Consider the following 26,040-nt stretch of genomic DNA (forward strand, 5'->3'; position numbering starts at 1 on the left):
ACGTACCCTATCAGCCCCTGGGGGCAATCTGCCAATCCAGATGAGGCCACTGTAGCATCAAGCCTACGTACTACTCGAATTAAACCATGTAAATGAATTTGAAGATTGCTCGAAAGCTCAAAATAAATTCTGACGCCGTGATTCACACCACCCCTTTAAACCCCCTTCAGCCTTTCCCACAACCCATCCCGCCGCACTGCGCACTGCAAACTGCGATCAACTTTGCGACTAAAAGGGGGGGAATTATCTCGATTCTTTTAATTATCCCACCTCTTTGAATGGGACTTTCATTATCCTATTGTTTTATAATGGTTGGTTCCACTTCTTGACTTTCGTTAAGCGACCTGAATTCACTTCTTCGGCGTGATACTTTTTTTGCCGCGTAACGCAAAAAGCTTTTGTTACACGAGCAAGCAATTTCGACGCGAGTAATTCCAAGGAAAAGGCCACAAAGCGCCTCCTTTCTTCCCATTTTGTCCCAATTCATCCCCGTCGAGTTCTATTGCAGCTGCATCCCGCATCCCGATTCCCGATTCAATATGGCGAGGTCTAGTTCGGCCAAGCCGCCCGCTACGAAAGGCGGTCCCTACACACCTCCGAAACCCAAAGATCAAGTCAAGCACGATGACTACACTTCGGAGGGTGTCGAGGATAATGATGTATTCCTACTACCCTTTTCCGACTACCAGGTTATGCTAGTCTTGACCATCCTTGGTGCCGTTGTGCGACTATTCCGCATCTATCAACCCTCGAGTGTCGTCTTCGACGAAGTACAGTAAGTTCCCTACTAAGATATAGCCACGAAGGTCAACCAATACTAACACCGGATGTTCTTTATAGCTTCGGTGGATTTGCGACCAAGTATATTAAGGGTAAATTCTTTATGGATGTCCATCCGCCGTTAGCCAAGCTACTCATTACACTTTTCGGATGGCTTGCTGGTTTTAAAGGTGACTTCGACTTCAAGGATATTGGCAAGGACTATCTAGAGCCGGGTGTCCCATACGTGGCTATGCGATTATACCCTGCCATCTGCGGTATTGCCTTGATCCCGACTATCTTTTTGACTCTGAAGGCTGCTGGTTGTCGTACGGCTACGGCCGCCCTCGGCGCTGCTCTTCTCATCTTTGGTAAGCTCCCCTTCCACTAGCCACTTGACCTTAACCTTGCGCTTACATGCAACGCAGAGAATGGTCTCCTCACCCAAGCCCGTCTAATTCTTCTCGATTCCCCCCTGGTCGCCGCTACTGCATTCACTGCGCTCGCCTTCACATCCTTCACCAACCAACATGAACTCGGTCCTTCAAAGGCGTTCGATGCGGGTTGGTGGTTCTGGCTCTTCATGACCGGCGTAGGAATGGGAATCACCCTCAGTATCAAATGGGTCGGCCTCTTCACAATTGCCTGGGTTGGAACCTTGACTCTTATACAATTGTGGGTGCTACTTGGTGACACCAAGACTGTCACCCTTCGCATCTTTGCGAAGCACTTTTTGGCCCGTGCTTTCTGCTTGATCATTATTCCCATTACCATCTACATGGGTATATTCGCTATCCACTTTATTTGCCTCTCGAATCCTGGCGACGGAGATGGATTCATGAGCTCTGAATTCCAGGCTACGTTGAACAACAAGGGCATGCAAGATGTACCGGTTGATGTTGCCTTCGGCAGCCGTGTCTCCATCCGACATGTCAACACTCAGGGAGGATATCTTCATTCGCATCCCCTAATGTACCCTACGGGCAGTCAGCAACAGCAGATCACCCTTTATCCCCACAAGGACGAAAACAATATATTCTTGCTCGAGAACCAGACTCAGCCTTTAGATATTAACGGTGAGCCTATCAACGGAACTGGCGCCTGGGACAACGTGAAGAACATAACCGAGAACTACATCAAGAATGGCGATGTGATCCGACTATATCATTTGGCTACTCATCGTCGCCTTCACTCTCACGACGTTAGACCGCCCGTGAGCGAAGCTGATTGGCAAAATGAAGTGTCTGCGTATGGATATGAAGGATTTGCTGGTGACGCTAACGACCTATTCCGTGTCGAAATTGTCAAGAAGCAGTCTCTCGGGCCCATTGCCAAGGAGCGGCTCCGAACCATTCAGACCAAGTTTAGACTCGTCCACATTATGACTGGCTGCGTCCTGTTCTCTCACAAGGTGAAGTTGCCGGATTGGGCATCTGAACAGCAGGAGGTTACTTGTGCCAAAGGTGGTACTCTTCCCAACAGCTTATGGTACATTGAGTCCAATGCGCACCCACAACTAGCCAGCGATGCCGAGAAGGTCAACTACGTTAACCCCGGGTTCCTCGGCAAATTCTGGGAATTGCAGAAGGTTATGTGGAAAACTAACGCAGGTCTGGTTGAGTCTCATGCCTGGGACTCCCGTCCTGAGTCTTGGCCGATCCTCCGCCGTGGTATCAACTTCTGGGGTAAAGACCACCGCCAGATCTACCTAATGGGTAACCCCATCGTATGGTACACCTCAACCCTTGCTGTGGTTATTTACGTGCTCTTCAAGGGTATTGCGATCCTTCGATGGCAGCGCAGCTGCAACGACTACGAGAACGCCACTTTCAAGCGATTCGATTACGAGATCGGAACTTGGGTGCTCGGATGGGCTTTCCACTACTTCCCCTTTTTCTTGATGGGACGCCAGCTCTTCCTTCACCACTATTTCCCCGCGCTAGTCTTCGCCGTCCTAGCATTTTCCCAGTTTATCGATTTCACTACGGCTCGATTTGCAAGCGTCAGGGGAAACTCTATCATCAACAAGGCCAGTGTAGTTGGGCTATTGGCTATCTCCGCGGTCGTCTTTGCCTTATATTCGCCCCTCGCATACGGAAATGCCTGGACAAAGGCGGAATGCAATCGTGTCAAGCTGTTCAGCACTTGGGATTGGGATTGCAATACTTTCTTGGAAAGCGTAAGTATCCCTCCCCATGGCATGCCGTCAAGAGAGCGAGTTTGAAGTTAGATGTTTGCGTTGTTCCTATTTGGATTTTGGATACGTATATAAAGTGCAGATGTCAGGATTTACAAATTGTCAATTAGGCGGTAGACTAATGCGCATATCTCTTGTGTAGTACGAAGCATACTCAGGACTTGCAGCCCCAATCGCCCAGACCTCTCAACCCGCTGTAGACAACAAAAACCAGGTGCCAGTCCAGCCCGCAGCCGATAACAACCAAGATGCCCCAAAGGTAGGTATCTCGGGGGCACCCAAGTTCGAACCCCAGGGTCAAAAAGTGATCAACCGCGAAGAGCGAGTCGAATACCGGGACCAAGACGGCAACATCCTCAACGAAGAGCAAGTGAAGGCGCTCGAAGGCAAAGTCGAATTCAAGACCAAGTACGAAACGAGAACGCGCGTCGTCGACGCCAACGGCAACGAAGTCGAAGCTCCGCTAGAAGAGCTCGCCGCTGCGGGCGTCGCACCACCGCATCCTGATGTTGAGGGTGCAAACCAGGAGACTAAGAACCTAGCGAGAGATGACCCTATCCCTCAGGAGGCTTCGTCAAGCAAGGATGGTGAGAAGGAAGCTGAGAGGTCTATCCCTAAGCCAGCTAGCGAGGGTAACGACGCAACCGTTTGAACGCCTCGGTTCACCGTTCTAGCTCCTAATTTGGCCTCACGTCTCATTGTGTGACAAAGTCATGGCGAAGAAAATCTCCATTGATGTTGGTTCATTCCGAATGTAAAGAGTTTACCCGGGCAAACGGTGTTGTCCGCTGGACTCGTGTATATCACCATACTAATGAAGATCACGGAAGGGGAAAACTTTGGGGAATGCGGAATGCAAACAAAAAGAGACGAGGATATTGGAGTGATTGTCTTGCGAAGACAAACTAGAACCATGTCGGTTATACCTGCTGACCGCAGCCTATTTCCTTTAATCTGAAGATTTTGATACGTCCCTATGTGTCGTCTATTAAATGACTGTCGTATTCTTATTCTCTCCGTAGTATCAGGACGAGCGTCATCGTCCATAACGAGTGGGATATCGTATCTCTCCAACATCCAACTACTACACCTTGCTTTGACGGGCCGTAATTCCGCGATACTTATGTATAGATGAGCAATTTGATGTTTCCAATCGCAACAGGTTCCGTCTAGACATTTAAATATACGTGAGGCAAGCTCCGACTATCGCTCATCAGGTTCATAAAGGTGCGGGGGAGCGCCCACAGATACGTGGGTTGACTTAATAGTTTGGCTTCAGACTTCCCTCGGTCAAGTCAACATTAATATATACAAAGTCAGCTCTTTACTCTCGATCTCGCGTAATGTCGAAAGTCGTAATCTCTTGCCTCTGCAGTGCTGCAAAGCAGACGGTAGTATTATCGCGCACCAATGAATCGACATCCGGCCCTTGGGGTGTTGACCTATGCCACTGCTACGACTGCCGCCATAGTTCCGGTCTCCTGTGCGTATCGTATGCGCCTATCCGGGTGCCGCCGTCTCTAAACGGCCTCGTCGCATATCCGGACGAGTCTGCGCAGCCCTCTACCACTGCTTCCCAGCGTTATTTCTGTAGCACCTGCGGCTGCCACGTATTCCGATATTACTCTACCGTTGGCGACGAGGAAATCGGTAAGTCTTGGGAGGTAGCCACCGGCACCATCATCGCGCAGGTCAGCGTCGTCGACGATGATAAATCGGTAGAGGGAGACGGCGGGGAGGAAGAGTCGCTCCTCCTGAGATATGCCCGACATGTCAATACCGACAGCACCAAAGACGGCGGCCTCTCCCCTTTTATCAGGCTCGCTGGGGGGACCGAGCCATCTAAAAAGAGGAGCCAGGTAATAAACCAGAGCGGAGGCGGCGACAGCAAGGATATAATACTCGAAGCGCACTGCCGCTGCAAGACGGTCCGCTTCTATATCACGCGTCCGGACGCCTCGAGCCGGCTCCCGCGGTCCCCGTTCTCGGATCTTATAGTCCCAACCGCGACGTCGCCGCGCGAGATTATCGATAACCCCCGCGATGAGAAATGGTGGCTGCGCCCGCAAGGGAGGGATAATCCGGACCTGACGAGGTATATGGCCGGCACGTGTGCCTGTCGGTCTTGTCGGTTGGCTGCTGGTTTCGAGGTCCAGGCGTGGGCGTTCGTGCCGCGGAGTAATATTTTCTTTTTGCCGCCTGCTGCTTCTTCGTCATCTTCCTCCTCATCCACACATCCTCCTCCTCCTCCTCCGTCAGATATATCCTCCCACGCCCTCCCCCTCGACTTCCCCACCCTCCAGCAAACCTACTCTCCCCTCCGCACCTACGAAAGCTCGCCGGGCGTCTTCCGCGAGTTCTGCCCGCGCTGCGGCGCCTCCGTCTTCTGGCACGATCGCTGGCGCCCTGACGTCGTCGATGTGAGCGTCGGGTTGCTGGCTGCGGACGAGGGGGCGCGGGCGGAGAGATGGTTGGATTGGTGGCGTGGGAGGGTGAGTTTTCAGGAGGATGCTGGTGATGGAAGGGTTGGAGGGGCGGCGAGATGGGGGAGAAATGTGGTAGGGACGTTGGCGGAGGGGTTAAGAGGGTGGGAAGAGGAAGATGGGATGGTGGGTAGGTAGTTAAGGAAGGGAGCGGGGACTCCAGTGGGAGGGAGTTTGGATTGTGTATAAGTACGAAGTTGATGTGACAAGTTAGCTAGTTAACAAATTTCCTATTCATCGTTATTAAGCAAACCATCTCTATGCGAGACCATGTTGAACCCGAGATTTGATCATAACAGGGTGTGCCTCAAGAGAACGATACAGAGTATTTCATAAAGGGGTTCCGAGTTCCGGCGTAGCTCAGTGAACGTGCAATAGCTACCGTATATCACGTAGATATACTGGAATGGAAAAATCCTACTTTTTAGCATCACCTTTTTAGACAACTTCGGATTTCAGTTGCCATCGTTTGGTAGCCTCGGAGTTGACGAGCCAGTCCTGCCATAATTTCCGAAGTAGGACTAACTCCGTTACGAATTCGATGAGATTTATTATTACCGCTCAAACATTATCCAAGCCGGCTCAGGCGTTTATTACAATCCCTCGTAGACTAAGAGGGTTGTCCTTATTCTGCGCGTGTTCCCATGGCTATAAATCGTGACGACATCCCTTAGTTGATAATGCTTTCCTAAGACCTCACAGGTCGTCTGAAACAAGTTGTCCAATACTTTTTTAGATAGTTAACATTGTTAGAACTCTTACTGAATCGGCACTCTTGTAGAATATGGATGGCACTTTTAAGATTGAAACACCAATATCTATAAACACCAACTTACTTCTAAAATTCTCATAGACAACTAGAATAATTCTAATGGCTTCTAGTAAAACTGAATTCTGTCTATATTTCATAGGAAGCTTATATCATTCCGAACCCGGAAGAAGTAAAACATATTTTTATCAAACTAGGCCAGTTGAGATTAGACGCGCAGTCAAAGCGCCCAGATGGTTGATGAGACTGGCCAAATATACGCGGCACTGTTCGTCTACTAAAAGCCGCTTTAATCTTCCCAAGAAATTAGGTGATGTTAGATAGAATGCTACAGACCCGCGGTTAGTGTAAACAACTGATTTAATCTTTTATTTGAAATGCTCCTCATACAGTGCGACAGCTTCCCATTGACTAGGCCAAGGCGTGTATGTTCTGCGAGACGGGAAGACAAGGACTATTATATTGTGAAAGTTGACAAACGACAATTATCAGCACAAAATAATCAAATGTCGATTTGAACAGGAGAAAAAAAAAAACCTTCTACCGAAAGTGAACCTTCTTCAGAGTACCAAAAAGATAACGAATGGTCCCAGGCGGGCTCGAACCGCCGGCCTTCGCATTGACTAGATATAACCAATGGTGATACTGGTGATATTAGTACGACGCTCTAACCAACTGAGCTATGGGACCGGAATTGGATGAATTTTTAGTTCGGTAACACGCATTAAGTCGCGCACGAAAAGTGGTGGGAACGAAAGAAAAATTTGTATACCGGCCGGACTTCGTGAGATGGGTCGGATCCACTCCCGGTCCGCTCGAGACCATCCGGGGTTAGTTAGCTCATAAATTTTCAGAGGAATTGTCTACGTTAAACGCTAGGAACTTTGAGATTTTACACCTTTATCTGTGGGCAGCCGTGGCATGTCAGGTAGTATACCATATTATTTGCCTGTACATAGCTTACGTTTGCTGTCTTACTATTAGATCCGGCTACTAGCATATAGAACATTTTTGCTAAAACTCGACGACTTATTAACATCCGTTAAGCCTTCAAGGACCAACTCTCATAAGTCAAGTGCCGTTTGCGCGGGAGTTCACTAAGGCACATCCTTTTTAAGGGGTTAATGATTTGATTAAGAGGGTATGAAAAGCTACTTCTTAGTAAAGACGACTTCGAACCACCAAATATTCGTATTCTAACTAATGTTTCATCGATGAGTTTGAATATCATAGTACCGTCGATTTCGATAAATCTGACTAAATAGTAAAAGGCGATCGCGCATCTATTTTTGTGACTATATCCTTCCTTGTATACTTTCATCGCTTACACCTGAAAACTGGTGCCGTCTCAAGTTCCTAGAAAAGGGGCAGAGGATAGACGTCCGAGCTGACATTATACGCGTATAGAAAATTGTACATTCTGATAGCTATGTACCTAGCTAGTTTTAACTAGTTACATGAATTTATCATAGTATAACTTACACACACTTACAAGACCAGGGAAAATTGGCAAGACTTAACGCCGGCTATTTATTTATATCATCTATAGTCTTTAAGCCCCATCGGAGTCTACAAAGAATTACTAAATACTCGATATCCGAAAGTGACGGGGAGACGTAGCAGAGGTAATCAACGGAGTCGCAACAAGACGGCTCTATCCGGCGTGAAAGACTTAGGACCCGAAAAAAGGGGCCACTTATCCGAATGTGTGATATACCGTCTGCCCGCTTCCGCAAGCAAATACCCGCCGATACCAACCCCTCCGCTCCGCCGCCGCCTCAAGACGAAAGTCCCGGAAGGTCCCGGAACTCGCCGCTAAGCCGGGATGAACCGGGCGCCGGGTCAAGTCGGCACCACGGGGCAGGGGCACATGGCGCTCACACGAGCCATCTCGCTCACCTCGTCTGTGCGACGATAAGCACGCAAGGAGGTCACGATAACCTCGTTCCCCGTCGACATATGACATATGTGCATACCATAGATACTTCTATCTATCCATCCCTCCATACCTACCATATCCCGATACTTTTCCCCACCCACCAACCCGAGAACAAGCCCCGGCTAGCCGCCACCAACTGACTCCTTGCGCAACATCGGCATCTCCCAGCCGAGCGCTCGCCGTGGCGCTTTCGAAGGATTCTAAGAAGAAACAGAGCGCGATCTGTTGTCGCACCCCACGCATCACATGTCTACGCATCCCCTTCCCTTCCCTCCCTTCCCTCCCTCTCTTCCCTCTCATCTACCGCGCCTTTGACAAATCAGATATGCGGTTTAATATCATATCGCCGACGATAACGACAACAACAACAGCAACAAAGCCATCGCTAGCCGCAGCCCAGTCCAGTCCAGTCCAGTGCCATCTTTCCAACCCAGGGTAGCACCCACCCAAGAAAGTTGCCAGCGCCCTTCCCTTCGACCTTCAGCCCCCGTTCCGGGACAAGTTGCATATCGGACCTACCTACATAGTAGTATTGCAAACTGGTCCGACGCTGCGGGAACAAATAGCCAAGATGGATCAAGCTTTTCGCATGCACCATCGATGTTACGCGGCAGGCACAAGCGCTGCTACCTACGTAAGTGTGTAGTCTCTGATGTATGTATGTATGTATGTAGGTATGGATGGATGGATGGCTGGCTGGGTACTATATAGCTACCGGTATATGACTGCCGGGCCATGTACGGCGGTGCACACGATGTAATGCAAATACACGCGTGCATGTACGGTATGCGTATGTATATGACATGTATAATCTATCCATCTATCCATCCATCCATCCATCTAGGCAGAGGCACCGTAGCAGCCCTATATACATACATGGGGGGGAGGAGGGGAGCAAGCAGAGGTGACATGGCATGGCATATTTTCTTTCCGTGCGTCGGAGACGGGCCAGACGAGTGGGAAAAGGGCAGACCCTGTATGTAAACTAACAAAGCCCCGATGCGTCCAGCTCGAAACAGAAAAGACGTTGTTTCCTGTGGCACACCGACACCCAGCACGCACGCAACGTCCATCATACCGCATGACACCCCCCTCGCCGAAAGAAGAAGAAGGGTGAGAAAAGAGAGAGAAAGAGAGCAAAAGTCAAGGATATTTGGTTATTACATATAGCTCAGCCCAATCGTTCCTAATTATTATAACTCAATTGGTAAGGCAGGGGACCAGAAAGAAAAAAAAGGCCTCATCGCCGGTTAAGGTAGCAGAGTAAGTGAATTCGGGTAATACATATAGCATCGCGGCAGGGGGGAGGAGGGTTTGTGACGGCAAAGTCTCGAGGAAGTATACAAGACTTTGGCGGGACATTCCGTCGACTCGGCCTTCGAGACCGTGGATATACAATACATATATACACTACATACAACACGGGAAATAAGTCACACTCAACATTACTTGCTACGGCCACCCGTTCCTCGCTCGCTCGCTCGCGCTAGGCCGGCCTCTTTGCCACGTCTAGCTGGGGACCGAAGATCTCACGCGCGTCTGATCCATCTAAGATGAAATCGCGCGGCGAAGCAGAGCGAAGGGCGAGAGAATCCACAGCATTATGGGTAGGTAGGTATACACAGGCTTAGTACATACATAGGTAAGTAGGGCCTTTCCTACATACAAAGGCGCTCATCTCATGATCCACTGTCGTTGCAGCCCGTGCCGTATTCGCAGTACACAGGTTAGGTAATGCGATCTATACCTATGTATAGCTTATATGTAGTCCGAAATCTATCTCTCGCCCGCTTCCTCCTCAAGATGCGGCTCGCTTGGCGTATCGTTGCCAAGGCGCCCGACATCTCGCCAACGCCCCGTCTTGCAGGCTGGGCAGGGGACTTGGAGGGAAGGGGGGACCTGGACAAGCCGATCGAGCCTTGTCTAGGCGTTATTCCCATCGTAGTGACGTCGCCCTGTTGCAAGACACGTCCTTTTTTCCGTATAGCTCTCGTACTATACGGTACATACGGTACCATACATATTAATAAAACTATGCGCGATTGACAGTGAGGATTGATTGACACTGCGTATGCGCAGAGGGATATCTCGACTTGCAGTACACCACGTATGTACGGGTCCCTACGTACCTCGTCACAAACCGCGTGCGTGTGACTGTAGATACCCACTAGAAAGGCTATTCTGGCCGATGGGAGACGACCGCTTCATCCCTACTATTGCACATAGCGCACTTTGTGCTGCACGCGTCTCTTCGCCCCGTAAGCTATCATGCACTTGTTTCAACCGCTTCAACCAACAATACCTCAGGTACCGTAGTAGCAGTAGTGTAAAGCCGAGGCCCAGCAGGAAAAATAAAATAAAATAAAATGAGATATACTAGTAATAAGCCGATGCTAGTTCGCGTTTGGAAAGCCGGAACAGAGCACCGGGGAATGCCCCCAACTACTTAAAACCCCCCACGTAAAGTGGAAGCGATGCAATTGAAAATCCAACCGTGTCGGGGTTGTATGTATGCATCTATGTATGTATGTATGATCACCCGCCAAAGGGGAGCAAAGCCGCGGCCCTACTCGACGGGATCTGATATTTTTCTTCGTGATGATACCCTAGCGGAATCTCACCCAGCGTGCGCGCGCGCAGGTATAAATGAAATCGCGATGGCATAAGATGAGATGAGATATATGTGTATGGATGGATGGATGGATGGGTGGATGTATGAACGTATAGAAAGCGACCGGTATGTTAGTACGTAGCAAGTCTAGAATTTCAGATGACGGATCGCCGATTTTTGCTTAATCGAAAAACCCGGGCAGGTAAGCTGCCACCCCATCTTATCACTCCCGCATCACCCTCTCCCCCTCCATTCACACCGCACCGGCCGCCTCGAGCTCGCAGATGTAGGGAAAATCCCATCGTCACGGCGGGCACGAATCACACGGGCTAAGGAAACAACAATAACAACAGCATCGCCAACCGCATCGAGGGAGGAATGCCCGGCGATGCGGCAAAAGCGGCAACAAGCGCGGAAAAGGGATGATGATATTTCTACACGTGAGTTTGTTAGCCGGGGTCGGTACCGAAAGTAACGGGGAGGGAGGAAAACGAAAAGGTCCACTACCTCTACACGTGTATGTATGAGTGTAGTTGATATGTCAGTATGTCTCCTTCGGACGAGTCATTTGCTAAACTTCATCCACTATTCATTATCTCCGTAATAGGTAGTCGAAGTGTTTCGGCGATATTACTGTAGTTAATTGCCATTATTATTGCCATTATTCATATCAACCTTTTCTTTTCTTTCTTTATTTTTTTTATTTTTTCTCGCGCGTCGGCAGGCAAAGTAAAGAACCATGTGCCCGAAAAAAAAAAAAAAAAGGAGCAAGGAAACCTAAGGGTCTCTTTTCCCCCACACGTGGTAACACACAGTTGTTCCCAGCGCTTTCCCTGTTCCCTGCTTCTGGGTTCTGGAAAGTGGATTACCGCATCCGGATAGACAACATGCCAAAGCGGAGAATGCGATTGGCCAACTTTGAGCGCCGGGGGTCCAGGTCTTTTTGATCCATAGTACGGGTAGTACATACGTACATAAATTTATGTAGTCTGGTAGTGCACAATTATGGATACCTACCTATGTAGGTACATCAGGTAAGTATCCATATGTATGTACTGTACCTGCTGTTTAGATTGATGCGAAAGATAGTACCCAAGATAGAACCATAACCAGGGCAAGGGAGCCATTTTGGTAGACGCACCATGCAGGTTCTGCATTTGCGAAAAAGGCTTGTTTGTTCTTGGCTGCTACGCTAGACAATTTGAAGGGGCGAACCAGTTCCAGTTGTGAGCGCTACGCTAGGCGGAGACGATTCATTGGTCGCGAACGGACGAGAAGGGCTGGCTGTTCGTTGGAAAATCCCGTACGCCCGGGAATAACGAGGATTCGCAACTGCGCTAGCTTTTAAGATTTGAACAAAAACGCTTGTTTAGCGCGTCCTAACTGATTACTCCATCAACGCGAGACGCCGACGCCGAAGAGCTAGGGTTATATAAGCTGTTTAGCTTTGTAAGTAGGAAAGTACAAGTATGTACAAGTAGTTATACGAAATACTTACCATTACATAACGTATTTTTCTGTGCATGCATGCTAAATCTCACGAGATCTAAAGGCAAATCTAAGATCCTCGCTTTCGCAAATCATGATATTGGACCATCACGCATTTTCTTTAAACGGCGCAACGAACCTGGTGTTTTAAGCCGATCAAGAGATAAATCTAAGTAGACAGACAGGAGATTAGGCTTACGTCCATATGATTAAACCTGTCGTCGGTTCGATACTGGCGTTCTGGAGAAGCACCGTTCGGAGTAGGTAACACACAAGTTAGACCCCAAATACGCCACCTACAACGATCTGTGTTCCCGTGCCCGGCCGTTGACGTTGGATACTTACATTTTGTGGGGGAAAAGCAAAATATGTGTACTACCTTGTTTAGCCCTTGCCATGCGCCTGGGTTTGAGCACTGCTCTATGTAGTTACAGTGTCTTAATACATTAGGTAGACTTAGCTGCAAGTTGCACCACGCCGGCGGTTTACCATTGTGTCGGGACCAACTTCAGACATTCTTGTAATATACGAGACATCATAATATCACTTTGCATGTACTAAATTTTTACTTTAACGTATTCTATTGTGGCTTCCTGCGGGGAAAGCCGCGGTATGACGAAGCTTCTATCAAGAGGGACGACCAACCCTAGATTAGCCCTATGAAGTAGGACCGTGCAAAAGTCGATTTCTAGCATTAGGGTAATGTAATTTGATACTGCAAAGGCCAGAACTATGCCTCGTGAAATCCCTGCCCGCTCGTGCAATTTTTGGGGTTCAACTGTGATACCACCTCCCTCGATGCTTATGCTGGTAACCGTGAGTGCTATGCTCAGCCACTCAAATGTCGACGCAACGCAAAAAGATATGATCAAAGAAAAGGAATTTAGTATGTACGGTGTTGGCACCAATACTTTATATCATCCATGACCGCGTTTAGAAAAAATGCAGACCACTGCGACAAAATCCCTTGTCGCCCGCTCCCTTATCTCCTGGGATATCTCCGTAGAACGCCGCCATATCAACACAAATCGTAGCCTAAAGTTTATGCAACGAAGAGAAGAAGAAAAGAAAAAAAAAGGCTCCTTAATAGCCGGGTTTGCCAGGCATGGGAGGTAGGCCGTGTCCTGTGCTCATAGGAGGTAAATGATTGTGACAGAAGATCTTGTTTGCACCTGACTTCATCCAATCTTTCTTGGAGGCATCAATAAACTTGGTGGGATCTTCGTAGCTCTCCAGCTGGCAGCACTCGACATTCTTCATCCACCTATTCGACATGACTTCGCTCATCGTGATGCGCTTCTTCGGGTCGGGGTTGAGCATTTTCAATAGCAGACGTCGAAGAGGTGCCGGCTTGACGCATATCTCAAACGCAGTAACTTTGGGATAGGTATCGTCGCCGATGGTATCGGGGTTCGCTTCTTTCTTGGCATTGATCTTCGTCCAACCATTATTGAGTTCGTTATACGTTTTTTGACTTGGGGATGTCAAGCCTGCCTGCGCTTTCTCCCACAAGTTGGCGTTGAAGACAAGGTACAGCATGACAACAGCCGAACTCCAAACGTCCAAGGCGCGGGGATCATAGTCAACATCCTTACTAAGGACTTCGGGGGCTATGTATGGGAGACTGCCGCAGATACCAGGTTTGCAGAGACGTATGTCGCCCATACCCACACCGCACTGGCCACCGGCTTCCCGCAGACCAGGGTGTATACCGGAGAAGACTTCAGAAACACCAAAATCCGTGATTTTTAGCTTGCTATCTTTGGTAATCAGCAAATTCTCCAGCTTGATATCCCGATGGGCGATGCCATTCGAGTGCAAATAGTTGATTCCTTGGCAGAGCTGCTTGAACAAGCACACACGGTCAATTTCGCGGGACTCATCTCGGAGATACTTCTTGGAAACCAAGCCGAAAAGGTCGCCTTCGGAACAGTACTCCATTACGTGATTCCAACGTCCGTGGTCGGTGCATAAGCGAACAGTCTCGACAATGTTTGGGTGGTGTAAACTCTTTGCGATGCTGTATTCGGATTTTATCTTCTTCTCATACTCCTCCGTGGTTTCCGATGAGCTCTTATGGCGGAACTCTTTAACGGCATATAACTCGCCAGGACTGCCCTTACGGACCATAAGAGTAACTTTCGACGTTGCGCCTTTACCTAAGTGCTTTCCATGGCGGCCTAGGAATTTGTGCTGGTATTCGAACTCTTTCGTGAGATCTGCAACGTCAACCGTGAAGTCGTCGGGAAGACTGAGACTCAGTCTCCTGGCCTTCATGCCAGTACCGGCGTCTGGAGGGATTGCCCATGGCTGTCTTGTTAGTTCCTCCTCGTTCTTCTTCTTTCGTTCTAGACTCTTTGTTCGTCGGTGTGAATGAGTCTTATTCGATGCAAACCCTACTACTCTGTTGCGAATAGAAAGGCCTGTGCTGGCCCTGGCTTTCTTAGAGTTGTTTTCTAAAAAGTCGCGCGACGTAGGTAGAGATGCATTATTGGCCTTTTCATGTGAATTAGGAAGCGAATCTGAAGGAGAGGCAGGTGACGGTGGGGTATTTGATCTTGTCGATACGACCGAGCGTTGATAAGAGAAGCGACGACGGCTTGTGTTTGGGGTTACCCTATTGGTAGAGGCAAGAGTGGAATCGGATGTCTCTCCATTGTAATTGGGTTCCCTAAACTCCGTTGTTACACTGCTGTCCCCCACGTGGTAACTGTTGCGCTTAAAAATTGACGCCATCTTGGATAATGCAGACGAAGAACGTCGCGCAATAAATCTTACTGGCGCTGTAGTAGATGAGGGACGTCGATCTGAATTAGATCGACTGTATTCAGGCTGTGTCGTAAATGGTCTATTTAATGGTTCGTGAGAAACCACTGGCACAATAGACGTAGGCGACAATGGAGTATCTTGGGATTGAGGAGGAAGAGTAACAATTGAAGGAGGAAATAAAAGAGCAGGGTTCGCGGCGTCTTTATTTACAACAGTCAGGGAAACATCGGAATGCTCTTGAACACCTGATGCAGAAGCAGCGAGACCATTAGTAACAGAGTCGCGACGTAGATAAGTATCGTTCTGTTCGCAATAGCGAAAATCCCGTGATTGTCTCCCGCTAATTGGTGTAGCGGGTTCGTTAGAAAAAGACTCGCTACTGGTTTCTTCGGTTTCTTCGTCGTGCTCCTCGGGGATTGGATCTGTGAGGTCTAGGGGATAACGCCTCAGCGACTCAATTGGAGTCAGACTGTTATTGGAACAGGCGGAAGTAGAGGTAGTAGTGGTATTTGTAGTATTGAGAGAAGTAATAGAGGGTGACGGAGAGATGTCTGTAGGGTAAGAAATTAGTTAGTAATTATAAATTTATTTTTATTTCAAGGTCAGGTTTTTTTTTTGAAGAAAGAGTGGGTTGGGGAGGCTGAATATACCTAAAGGAGTTGTTGATGCAGATGACGAAATGCGAGTAACAAAAGTCGCAGCGTCACCTGCTGTTGTTGCGGTGTCAAAGGAAGAGGGATGCAACGACTGGCTTGAAGCGGGTGAATGCGAGTTATCGGAGGGCAACAGCGATGACATCGCCGGGGACAGGGTCTTGGTTTGGGTTTGTGGGGCTGCCATTGTTATAAATTGATTGGTACTTTTGTACCGATCCAGTTATGCACTTTTAGTATTGTACAATACCAGTAGGTACAACAAGTTACCTCTATGCAAGTGTAATTGTGGCAGGGCGCTAGTCTCAGGGCAGCGCTAGGCTTGCTTTGCCAGGTCAAATACCTGAGCTGGAGGGAATGGGCTTGGCTTAGCTTAGCTTAGCTTAGCTTAGGTGGGAAAACCCTAGGTGGGAAACGCCTTAGCGGGGGTCAGAATCGGTGGGATAATGATGACTGTAGGAGGTAATGACCTATAACGGCTGGTTGTAAAAGGTCGGAGGGTCGCAGATTAAGTGGAAGCAGCTGACAAACGTTGGTTGGGACGTATGGAACGTATGGAACGGAACGTATGGCGGGACTTCGGCCGTGGTTCGAACTTATGAGAAGCGTTATTTTCCGCGCTGCTTCACCAACTTAGACCTAGAAGGGCCGTATCCAAAAAGTTAGACTGATCCGGCCAGGCACACCAGCCCATATCCTAGCCTAAGCAGCCCTTTTCTTCTTCTTCCTTCTCTATCAAGGTCAAGCCAAAAGAACTAGCGGCTTAGGCAAGTTTAGACTAAGGATTCCCTTCTCGCTACTGACTGGACGGAGAACCCTCGGTAGTCGGTAGTCGGAGAAGTAACTCGGTCGATTCGGGTTTCCGATAACGTTCTTTGTTCTTGCTGGTCGGTGGTGAAGAAAAGCATCCGATGTTTTCTTCTCTCCTTAAGTCCTAAAGGCGGCTGAACAATACCGGTCTAGTATAGTTGTGGTAACCTCGACGGGACGGCAGAAACAGTAACCGATCCTTCTCGTTTTTCGGAGATGTCGTCAAGTCTCGTACATCGAACAAGTCCGAGGTAAAACCTAATAACGAAAAGACAAAAGGGTCCTCGAAATGTGGCTTGGCTGTGTCCTTCTTCGAATATTCGATGCAGGTGTTCGACGGTGGGTGGTGGTTGTGTTTAATAATAAATGTAGTATGCTGCAATGTCGTGGGTTGCACACACTACGGATGTATTATGTATAATAGGGTCCAGAGATCTACGTTCCCTGAATGCCAAGGCAGACAGCGATGAGGAGGAAGGCAAGGAAAGATCCGGGAGAGGATGGGAGCCGGTATTATAATAGCAATTGTAGAGTTAGGTTAGGGGCTGAATTCTCGACATGGTATGTAGTGAGCGTTATATTCTGTATGTAAGTCGAAGCTTGTGGGCACTTTGTTGATCTTTGGCCCAAGTCGTAATGTGCATGCGAGCAACCCACTACTACGGTACCCTAGCTCGCAGCAAAGTGCGAAGTACGAAAGGCGTCTGTAGGTTAGGTAGTCAAGGTAGTATAGTACACCAGTACAAGAGAGTAAAGATAACCTATACTAGCTAGCTGCAGAGGACCCTGCGGAGACGGGGCTAGAGGAAGCGGCCTGCAGGAAGGTTGATGTGTGGCCCGGTCAGGTTTGAAGTTGGGGTGGTTGTACTAGGGAATATGCTATGAGTGTATAAAATGAATCGCTGTAAGTGGAATGGCTGTAAGTGGGAGTAGTGGGTAGCACGGCGGCGGCGTGGGGAGAAGAAATGTCGACTTAAGTTGTTAGTTAACTTTTTAAAAAAACAACCAGGAATGAGGAGGACAGGAAAAAAAAGACTCAAAGCCCAATTCCCAAGGGGTGATATAAGATACTAGTACTGCTTCAATTTTGAGTCTCGGACTTTCAAAGCACTTGGCGTACATTGCTTCAGCGGCATCATACATAGTGTTTTGTGTCGAAATATTGGCTCTGGCTCCCTTGAGAACCTGAGTTGAGTAGGACATGTGTGCGCAGTAATTGCGCGGCAAAATCCATGCGTGCCTTGGCAAAGTCGACCATCGTCTAGTTACTGTATGTAGTATATGCGAGTATGTAGGTATGTACATAGACCATCTACAATTCCAGTACCTTAGTACTATGTATAGATCGATGGGTCAGAATGGAGAACGTGAGATTACGATATCGACTAGTTAGTAGTTTAGCATAACTCACGTCAAGCACGCCTAGTGTCGTAATACTACATGTAATCAAACCGTAGTGGGAGTAGGAGGTACCATAACGGGTATCGTATACTTCCTAGAGACACCACTGCGGCGAAACGGGGATAATGTGGAGGGAGACACTTCATAGCTTGTATTTACCGCAGTATTATTCGTTACTTTTAAAAGGCTCTAATGTACCATTTAATCAAAGGATTATCTCTAGCTGTTTCTTGGGTCCTTGGAGACCCCAGACAGCCAGAGAGCCCCAGCTCAGAGTGGGTGGTCCTATCGTGTAAGTGGGTAAACCCAGGGGCGCTATTCCCACATAAATCACCGAAAAGTCGAAATATCTTCATAACTTTATGCTCGATGACCATTCTGTAAAAGTAATAGGAATGAACAGCATTGGTCGAGAGTGAAACCCGATTGGAAGGTCTTAAAGGGCTAGTGTAAATCAGGAAGCAAGATATCAGGGCACAGTACTAGCATAATGTATAATACGAAACATGACGTTCTATTATCATCCTCAGATGACCGGTGTTTTCCAAGTTACGGTATCTAGCAACAACGTGATAGGTATCTACTAAAGGACACTGCAGCGAAAATCAGGCATATGGGTAGATCTCGTGTACCCATCTTCTTCGACATCTGTTCTAGAAAGATACGAAGCCAAGACGAATTTCCCCTCTTCGCAGTTACCAGTACTTCCATTCCCTGCCAAGGATACGTTTGCTTTTGTGCCAAGTTACATATTTTGCGAATTGGTCAAAAAAGAGATTAACAGAATACTCGAAAAGTGATTGCCGTTGGTGAGTTTCTTGGCTGTGTAATTCGGTCCTCAGTTATGTTCGGAAGCAAAAACAATTGGCAATACCAAGAAAACCTTCATCTATTTGCTGGTTCAGACCAAGGCCTTGGCGTCGCGCGTCCGACCCAGCCACTACCCTACGTCTCGCGCCCGCCAAGAGCCGGTGGTTTTTACATCCGCCATTAGAAGAACGAAGCGTGCGCTAATAATAATAGAAGCGGTTTTTTTGACATTAGACGCCAGAAGCATTCGAAAGGAATCATGATTGTCGACTACGTTACGAGTTTCGATCGAGATGATGTAAGTGTTCAAGTTTCTGACGCCACTGAACCCCTTCAGACAACGTAGAAATAATAGCCAGACGCAATTACGAAGAGTCCAGCTTATTCGTTGAAGTTTTTTTTTGTCGTGTAACGAGGATAAACATCCATCATTGGAATGGTGACACGAGCCAGTCTCTTCGACGCCCGATCCTACATGCGTCATATCAGGTGTGAACACCTATGTAGTGTAGATGATGATCTATGAAAATGAAACCAGTTTACCTACATAGATACTATTGCAAAGAAAAAAAAATACTGATCAACGATAGCCACATAGCTCATCGTCGCAAGGCAACTGACTGGTGCGATAGCCGATGGGATATGAGTTTCGCTCGACCGGAACACTTCAAGTTCGTGCTATGAATCTAGGCGTCGGCATTAAACTAAAGATATCTCTCTGTCGATAGAACCGCCAAGGCCAAGTGATCATCGTTGTTGCTCATTAGTTGATGCGCCGAGCATTGGCGGATGTATTTAGTGAGATATTCTTGGATCCCGCCTTCCCAAACGTTTCGGTCTTGACAGTTGTCTCTATTTACGGTCTTCGGTCCATTGCGTACCCAACGAGGCTTATCGAGAAGATGCGATCATTCCGAGACGCTCCGAGCGCGGCCGCGGTATGTGTCGTCGTCTGGTTGCGCGGCGCCGCATTTCCGCCCCCCTTTCGTGATTTGCCCACCTTACCGGGTCTTTTCCTAAGCGGGTTTTGATGCCCACTGGAGGATCTTTAGATCTACCCAAGACGGAGCAGATGGACGGACACGCCTTACCTGACCCTTGAATTGGACATCACTGCATCGCTCGCGAAATCTAGTCATAGTTTCTATCTCGATTTCGATTCCCAACTTAAACTCCGACGAAATGTTATTAACCTATCATCCAAGCCACGGGCGGCAGGGCACCAACTAGATTTGCCAGACATTATCTAGCCATAGGTAATCTAGCATACGGTACCATATCATTCGCCACAAATGCTTGGATGTCTCATCAACTACCGACAGTACCGGGCTTCTTCCGGGCTTCTCTTTTATCAACGGGGAGCGCGATGACGACAGGAATAAGATCATGATAATATTTTTATTTTTATATTTTTATCTTCCACGTTTACGTACTTGGCGAGAATACTGGCTATACTATACATAGACGCCGTTAAAAGAGAACCACAGTTTACGGACACAATATAAATCCCTATCTAAACGGGTGTGGTAGTCAGGTAGACACCATGATTGGTGATTGGCTACTATCGTCAAATGTCTCGGTCTTCTAAGTGGGAACTATCGACTTCGCTATTTCTTGGTAGGCATCGTTAGTGAGAACACCTACCTTGGCTCATTCCCGGTATTCAGGCAGGCCAAGCTGAATTTATCAAGGTTTATATAGTAGACCAAATGAAGAAATAGACCTCGGTCGAGATTTTCGCCTAGCATCGTCGCCTAGCCTAGCCAGCACGACGCCGGCTGAATATACCACGCAGGCGCCTTCACGGTGGCGGCCAAGACTCAAGGCGGCCAAGACTCAATTGCCCGTCAACCGAGAAGCATCTCGGAACGGCGTCATGCTTCAATTTCCTTCAATCACATACCGGTATTGCATTCTCACGAGCCCAACTCTGTTCCCATATCCCATCGACACGATAGCAGCCACGCCTCTAGCGCTTGAAGCCGGCGCCAGTTCAAACCCAAGTACCTAGCAGGAAAGGCGGCAGGCATCTCAAATCCTATTACCTGTGTTGTTACATTCGTAACAAGGCCGGCTTGGTTGAATAAGGCAATCCGCTAATCATCTAACAGGGCTGTTTCTTAACCTTGCCCTTAATTAGTCTACTGGATGGAAGCGTTGTATTTCCCCCCACGCAACTAAAGCCGATGATTGGACCGTTTGACCTCAAGTGCTTCTGCAGTCGTCCCAAAAGAGCAGTCTTGTGCAGCTTTCGTTACTCGTGGTACCTACTATGTAGTAACGAATCGGGGGACCCTCTGCGGATCAGAATCTTCACCTCTCGTGACCTGAGGAATTGCATTACCCTCCTGCATTAAAACAGCTGGTGTCAATTCGATGCGAAAATACACAATATGGTTGAAATGTGTCAAGCCGTCTTGGCTCTACTGTCCTCCCACTACGATGAATACCTACCTACATAGTAAACCATGATTGCTTTCTTTCTGAGATCTTGTCTTCTATCCAGATATTAGAAATAAATGGCCAAGAGAATCGGGCTAGGCCATTCTAATTTGTGTTATTTGTGAGAGGCCTAGTGTATGGCAATTCTCACGCTTGGCGAAGCAGTCAGCCTTCTGAGGCTCTTGGCTGAACACAAGATCGGCAAGTCATTCTCTATGTACCTAATGTATGTATGTACGTATGAACAGAACTGTCCCTTTTTGTTTCGCTTGGCTGATTTACCATAGTTAAGAGTCGCAAGAAATTGAATTAGCGAGATCGAAACCTGGCGCCTCGTCTTTCCATGTCCATGTCCCCCATTAACGCATTAACGGGAAGGTCTCTAGTCCTCATTAGCAAAAGGGGCTGGTCCAAATTACTTTGAGGGATTTATTCCATAGCCTCGGCCACGTACTAATCGACATGGTTACCCATGGGGTACGTATCGGAAAAAAAGGAACCAGTGTTGTATTTTCTTGGGCGAGGCAATCAAGTAGCGTCTAGCAATTCGGTTACCGTCGATGACATTGAAATGATGACAACCATTGAGAACCGTAGCCAGCGCAGCCCGAAACGCTACTATAATTGTAACCGGGCAGTTCGTGATCTCTGAGTGGCCGCCCCTAATAATGAGAACCTCCAAACGTGGCGTCTCAATCCATGCCTCAACTAAGAAAAGCCTCATAGCCTACCGTCGTTGTCAGCTTCAGCAAACTAACGTGGAAGTGGCGGTGAATAAGCGTTTTGGTGATTCAACCATCTCGGTCAACCAGCGGGACTCGTAAGTTTTCAAGTGTACCAGCAAAGTCCAACTAGAAATTCCAATCTCGCCTACAGGGAACGCACGTACATAGTAGGTAACTCGTCTCGTGCAAGAAATCTTCCCAGCCTGCAGGAATCATGACGAGCAGGTGTTGGGGCAAGACCGTCAGCAAAGCATTCTAAGCTAACATACATAAGTCAACATCATTGGTAAAAATCTCTCCGCCTCCAGGTTTTCCCCACGTCAGCGAGAGAAACCCCCTTGTGATTGTGCTCACCGTCGTGTGCTGTCTTGCCTTCTTCGGGGTCAATGGAAGTCCCCGGTTATTCGTCATTTGCAAGAAGCTTGTTCTGGTTGTAAAGGCAGGCTTGCGAAATTAGCCCCCATCGACGGCACAGACCATGATGTTCATCACGAGCCAAGACGGGTACTAAGAGTAGTGCGTGGTGCGTAATAATTACCCCTGCCCAACGCTTCATCCCGTCTTGTCAGTATCCTGGAGACACCCGTCTTTTCGACACCCTTTTCCAAAGCCTTTGTACACAATTTCTAAGCAGGTCGACGAGACGTGTGTGTAAGACATGCTTGTACCGCTGCTTACTTTATCCCCACGCGACCGCTCTACGTATATCCAGCTTCCTGCTGAAACATGCAAAGTGTAAAAATACCTCATGCTGACACTTCTAGACCGCGTTCCAACATGTTTTGTTTCTGTTTATGTACATCGTACAAGGTGACAGTAGACCTGCCAACGTGCTCGGGAAGTACCGCAGACTACATAACCGTCCAAGGTATCATATCCAACGGCCCCTTTTTCAAGGATGGCGACGACGGCTGCCGGTTATGAAAGCTGCTAGGTTAATAAGTCCGACGTGCCTTGCTGTCGGCTGCGCGACTCGCAAAGTCCCACTGCCGTCCCTGCCAAGTCGATTGTGGTAGATCAAATCTCTTGGTATCTAAAAGGACTGGCTACAAACCTCGGTCCGACCATACTTGGCGCGTCTGCTAAGAAAGGGATCGTGTCCTTGGCATCGCCGACTGGCGAAAGCACTCAAATTGGCTGCCTGGGATCCCCCCCTTCCCTCCTTTATGTATAAGGGGGCAGCCATCATTACCGCGTCCCACCCGGAGAGTCGTTTACGGGGCCAGAGGGGCCTTCGGTCGGGCTGCGTACCGGAATGTAAAGGCACATTCCCTACTTAAACTTAACTACCTTCCGATGCACACCTTGGAGACGAGAAGGGGGTCCGGGGATGTACGACAATTATGCACATCGGCTGAGAGGATCTCTGGGGGACAGTGCAGTGTTACAAATTAAGCATGCACATATGCTTTCAGACGAGGCGAGCGTCCGCAGTTCCTTGCGTCTCGCCCGAAACTGGCGGGTTTCGCAGGTGGCCGCTCGTCTAGACAGTTGCGTTTCTTGCCAAGGAGATGTGCAACGTGCCTCAAGTTAAAAGGCGACGATTGTGTCTCGCATACCGCACCGCGCGTCCTTTTGATCAAGTTTGTCTATGTTACTGATAACTATCAGAGGTCAAACATTAACATTGCCCGCGAATCGACCGCTCGAGGAATGTTGCCAAGCTTCAAGCAGGTTCCTGCGACTAGGTTGACGTGTCACTGATATCCAAACGAAGCCTTAAACATATTCGCTTCCCAATTGTTTCTATCCCTGATTGACCGCGTACTGTAACGTGTTGATACCAATCCCGAAACGGAAGAAGTCTAGATGTAAGACCTAAATTTCGCTTCACTTTGAAAGCTATTGCCCCGATCGGCATACTCTGTCGTGTCATCATGACGGCAGGAGAGTGATACACCCGCTGCCGCTGACGACGGAGCCAAGGACGGGCTTACATATACGTCAAACGTACTTTCGACGCCCGAGTACGGCGCAACACGGTCTCTGGCTTCTAGGGGGGGTATTTCGAGTAGCCCGGAAAAGCAGTTTCTATCTCCAGGCTTAGTCGTAAGCAAAGTGACACTAATTCTTACAAGGGAAATCCTCCTTACAATCCTTATATGTCCAGATAAGGCGTCCATACCTGCCCGAGCTACAATTTTAGGAAGTCGATACGCCTAGTTGATCAAACCAAGTCGCACCATAGTAGAATTCATCAAAATGCCCAGGATACAGCATCCGTTTATAGCTTTATAGGTTTCTATTACGTCCTACGCTATGGTGTCTGGGTTAGATTGATATAGATTAAGCCGGTCTCCTTTAAGTCAAAGAGTAAGGCCAGAGTTTAAAGAAGCGTATGAAGAAACAACAGGCGCTGCCGTACACTTTAACGATAGTCCAACTTTCGACTTCGCCCGAATTAAACGACATATGCGATAACCCATTGAGGACTGCATAAGAATTCGTGATAGAGGCAAACACTACTAACAACGATGACCATCTTCCTCCTCGTAAGCTATAAAGCTCACCACGAGACCAATACAACCTCGATCCCCAAGCTACACTCGTCTGAAACTTTGTGATACTCGCCACAAAGCATTTATGAAAGTTTAAGCGAGCGAGCAAGCAAGTCAGCTCCGTCCTTTGAGGAAGCGGTCAGTTTTCATCTCTAGGGGTACACATTCGATAGCCTAAGGACGATCGACTCTACATGACCATTTGGTTACTATAAACTGTGCCAACCCGTATTAGACTACTACGTACACTACTCTGACATATACATATGTTAGGACCCCTATTAAACATGGAAAAGGATGTCTTGGCCATCATGCGTGAGAAGATCATCAATGGAGGTCTCTACAAGGAGCTCTTAGAGTAACCGGGCAGTATAGAGCCGACTTTGCTAGGGTATGCACGGGTAGGGCTACCGTGGCCATACTTCAGATCCGCACTCATCGGCAGTGAACTTACCAGTTTTAAGCCTTACCATCTGTTCAAAAGGCTTTGAGTTATCTTAAACTTGATACAGGATACCTAGCTTAAGGCAATTTCATACATCCCAGAATATGCCTTTAGTCCCTCTTTACCGTGTACAGCTCTTACACAAAGGGACCGTTATGAACGGTTAGGATAGCACCATACGCATACCACCACGGTCAGTTTTCCGGCATAAGTTGGGATCCCTTAAGTATCCCATATAAACCAAGTCAAGTGTATCTACTTGCTATACGTTCCCAGGGAGGGCCGCGGGACCCGGTCTCCCTTGTCCCGATGTTTGTTAACAAGCCAACCCGAACGCTAGATTTCAAATGCATCTACACTTGTAGCCTTAGGGCTAACCACATAGCGCCACCAGTCACAGCTAGTATGGTTGAATCAGCAAGCCAAGACACTACAATGGCCCTATCGGCTTATATACCGGTACTGCTTCTTTACTGGCCCTTAACATAAAAACAAGCTAAGGTACCTAGGTCCTAGATAATTACATCTCACAAAGACAACGTGGGATAGATGTTTTTTCTTTGCCCGGTTTCATAAAACCAAGTAGCACGCATATTAGAGCTAGCTCTGCCCGCTGGTCCTTACCACCATGGCCGCGTGGTCCTCTTACCATGCATATAGGCAATGCATCATGTAAGTCACAGAGAAACAAGAGGGAAAAGTCAGCCCACCTGGCCAACTTTTCGCCTACGTGTCTCCTCCGATATCAGTCTTGCGGGGGTTCGTATAGTCCGCCATTGGAAAAGCAAACCAACTCGACCGGGTTTGGGAACCGCCACATGCAATATGTAAGCTGACCAGCATGCTCCTAGAGGAATACGAAGCCACAACATTGTATTCTAGTACTACTACCTACTTAACGGCGGTCCTCAACGCAATATCTTCGTCTAGGTGTTGAAAAGCGTACGCCACGAGCGGTGCTGGTTGCCCCAACGGATCCCGTTAGCTAGCCTTCGAGGTAGTACGTTTACTTCCTCCCTGACATCGTACACGTATGTAAGATTCAGGGTTCTGCTTGCTTACATTATTAGTTGTACTAATGTTTAGTCAGCGTGGATTTAGACCTACATGAAATAGGGGGGGGGGGGGGGGGGGGAGAAAAAAAATGTAGGATAAAAGGAAACGGGTTTATAAACGGTGCGGGGCGGCACATGTGAAAAGGGGCGAGTAAAAGGGGAAAAAAATCGGGGGGGAATTTTACG

At 48.2% G+C, this 26,040-nt stretch overlaps 3 protein-coding genes and 1 non-coding gene across 4 annotated transcripts; 2 read left to right on the forward strand and 2 right to left on the reverse strand.

Moving 5' to 3' along the window:
• The first annotated feature begins 409 nt into the window (after window positions 1-409).
• F5Y00DRAFT_94428 (glycosyltransferase family 39 protein) lies at window positions 410-3,638 on the forward strand. Its single transcript, XM_048014360.1, has 4 exons — window positions 410-775; window positions 841-1,130; window positions 1,188-2,938; window positions 3,099-3,638. Exons 1-4 carry the CDS (start codon window positions 540-542, stop codon window positions 3,606-3,608), a joined length of 2,787 nt encoding a protein of 928 aa, XP_047864116.1. The 5' UTR covers window positions 410-539; the 3' UTR covers window positions 3,609-3,638.
• Window positions 3,639-4,166: 528 nt separating this feature from the next.
• F5Y00DRAFT_94424 (uncharacterized protein) lies at window positions 4,167-5,653 on the forward strand. Its single transcript, XM_048014359.1, has one exon. It carries the CDS (start codon window positions 4,300-4,302, stop codon window positions 5,575-5,577), a length of 1,278 nt encoding a protein of 425 aa, XP_047864117.1. The 5' UTR covers window positions 4,167-4,299; the 3' UTR covers window positions 5,578-5,653.
• Window positions 5,654-6,792: 1,139 nt separating this feature from the next.
• On the reverse strand, window positions 6,793-6,898 carry F5Y00DRAFT_t103. The gene has a single exon. It is a non-coding gene; the product is annotated as a tRNA-Ile (tRNA).
• Window positions 6,899-13,329: 6,431 nt separating this feature from the next.
• Window positions 13,330-15,855, reverse strand: F5Y00DRAFT_253546 (kinase-like protein; the record flags this gene model as incomplete). Its single annotated transcript, XM_048010064.1, has 3 exons — window positions 13,330-15,119; window positions 15,261-15,566; window positions 15,666-15,855. 3 exons carry the CDS (start codon window positions 15,853-15,855, stop codon window positions 13,330-13,332), a joined length of 2,286 nt encoding a protein of 761 aa, XP_047864118.1.
• Between the last annotated feature and the right edge of the window lie 10,185 nt (window positions 15,856-26,040).

This window comes from Daldinia vernicosa (genome assembly GCF_022497035.1).
Source record: "Daldinia vernicosa strain CBS 139.73 unplaced genomic scaffold F5Y00scaffold_28, whole genome shotgun sequence".
Lineage (NCBI taxonomy): Eukaryota > Fungi > Ascomycota > Sordariomycetes > Xylariales > Hypoxylaceae > Daldinia > Daldinia vernicosa.

What these genes read in the sequence shown, in the direction of transcription:
- F5Y00DRAFT_94424 (XM_048014359.1), top strand. Translation starts at nt 4,300, where the DNA reads ATGTCGAAAGTCGTAATCTCTTGCCTCTGCAGTGCTGCAAAGCAGACG.
- F5Y00DRAFT_94428 (XM_048014360.1), top strand. Translation starts at nt 540, where the DNA reads ATGGCGAGGTCTAGTTCGGCCAAGCCGCCCGCTACGAAAGGCGGTCCC. An exon ending in CGCTGCTCTTCTCATCTTTG is followed by an intron (nt 1,131 to 1,187) that starts GTAAGCTCCCCT and finishes CATGCAACGCAG; the next exon opens with AGAATGGTCTCCTCACCCAA. An exon ending in GCAATACTTTCTTGGAAAGC is followed by an intron (nt 2,939 to 3,098) that starts GTAAGTATCCCT and finishes TCTCTTGTGTAG; the next exon opens with TACGAAGCATACTCAGGACT.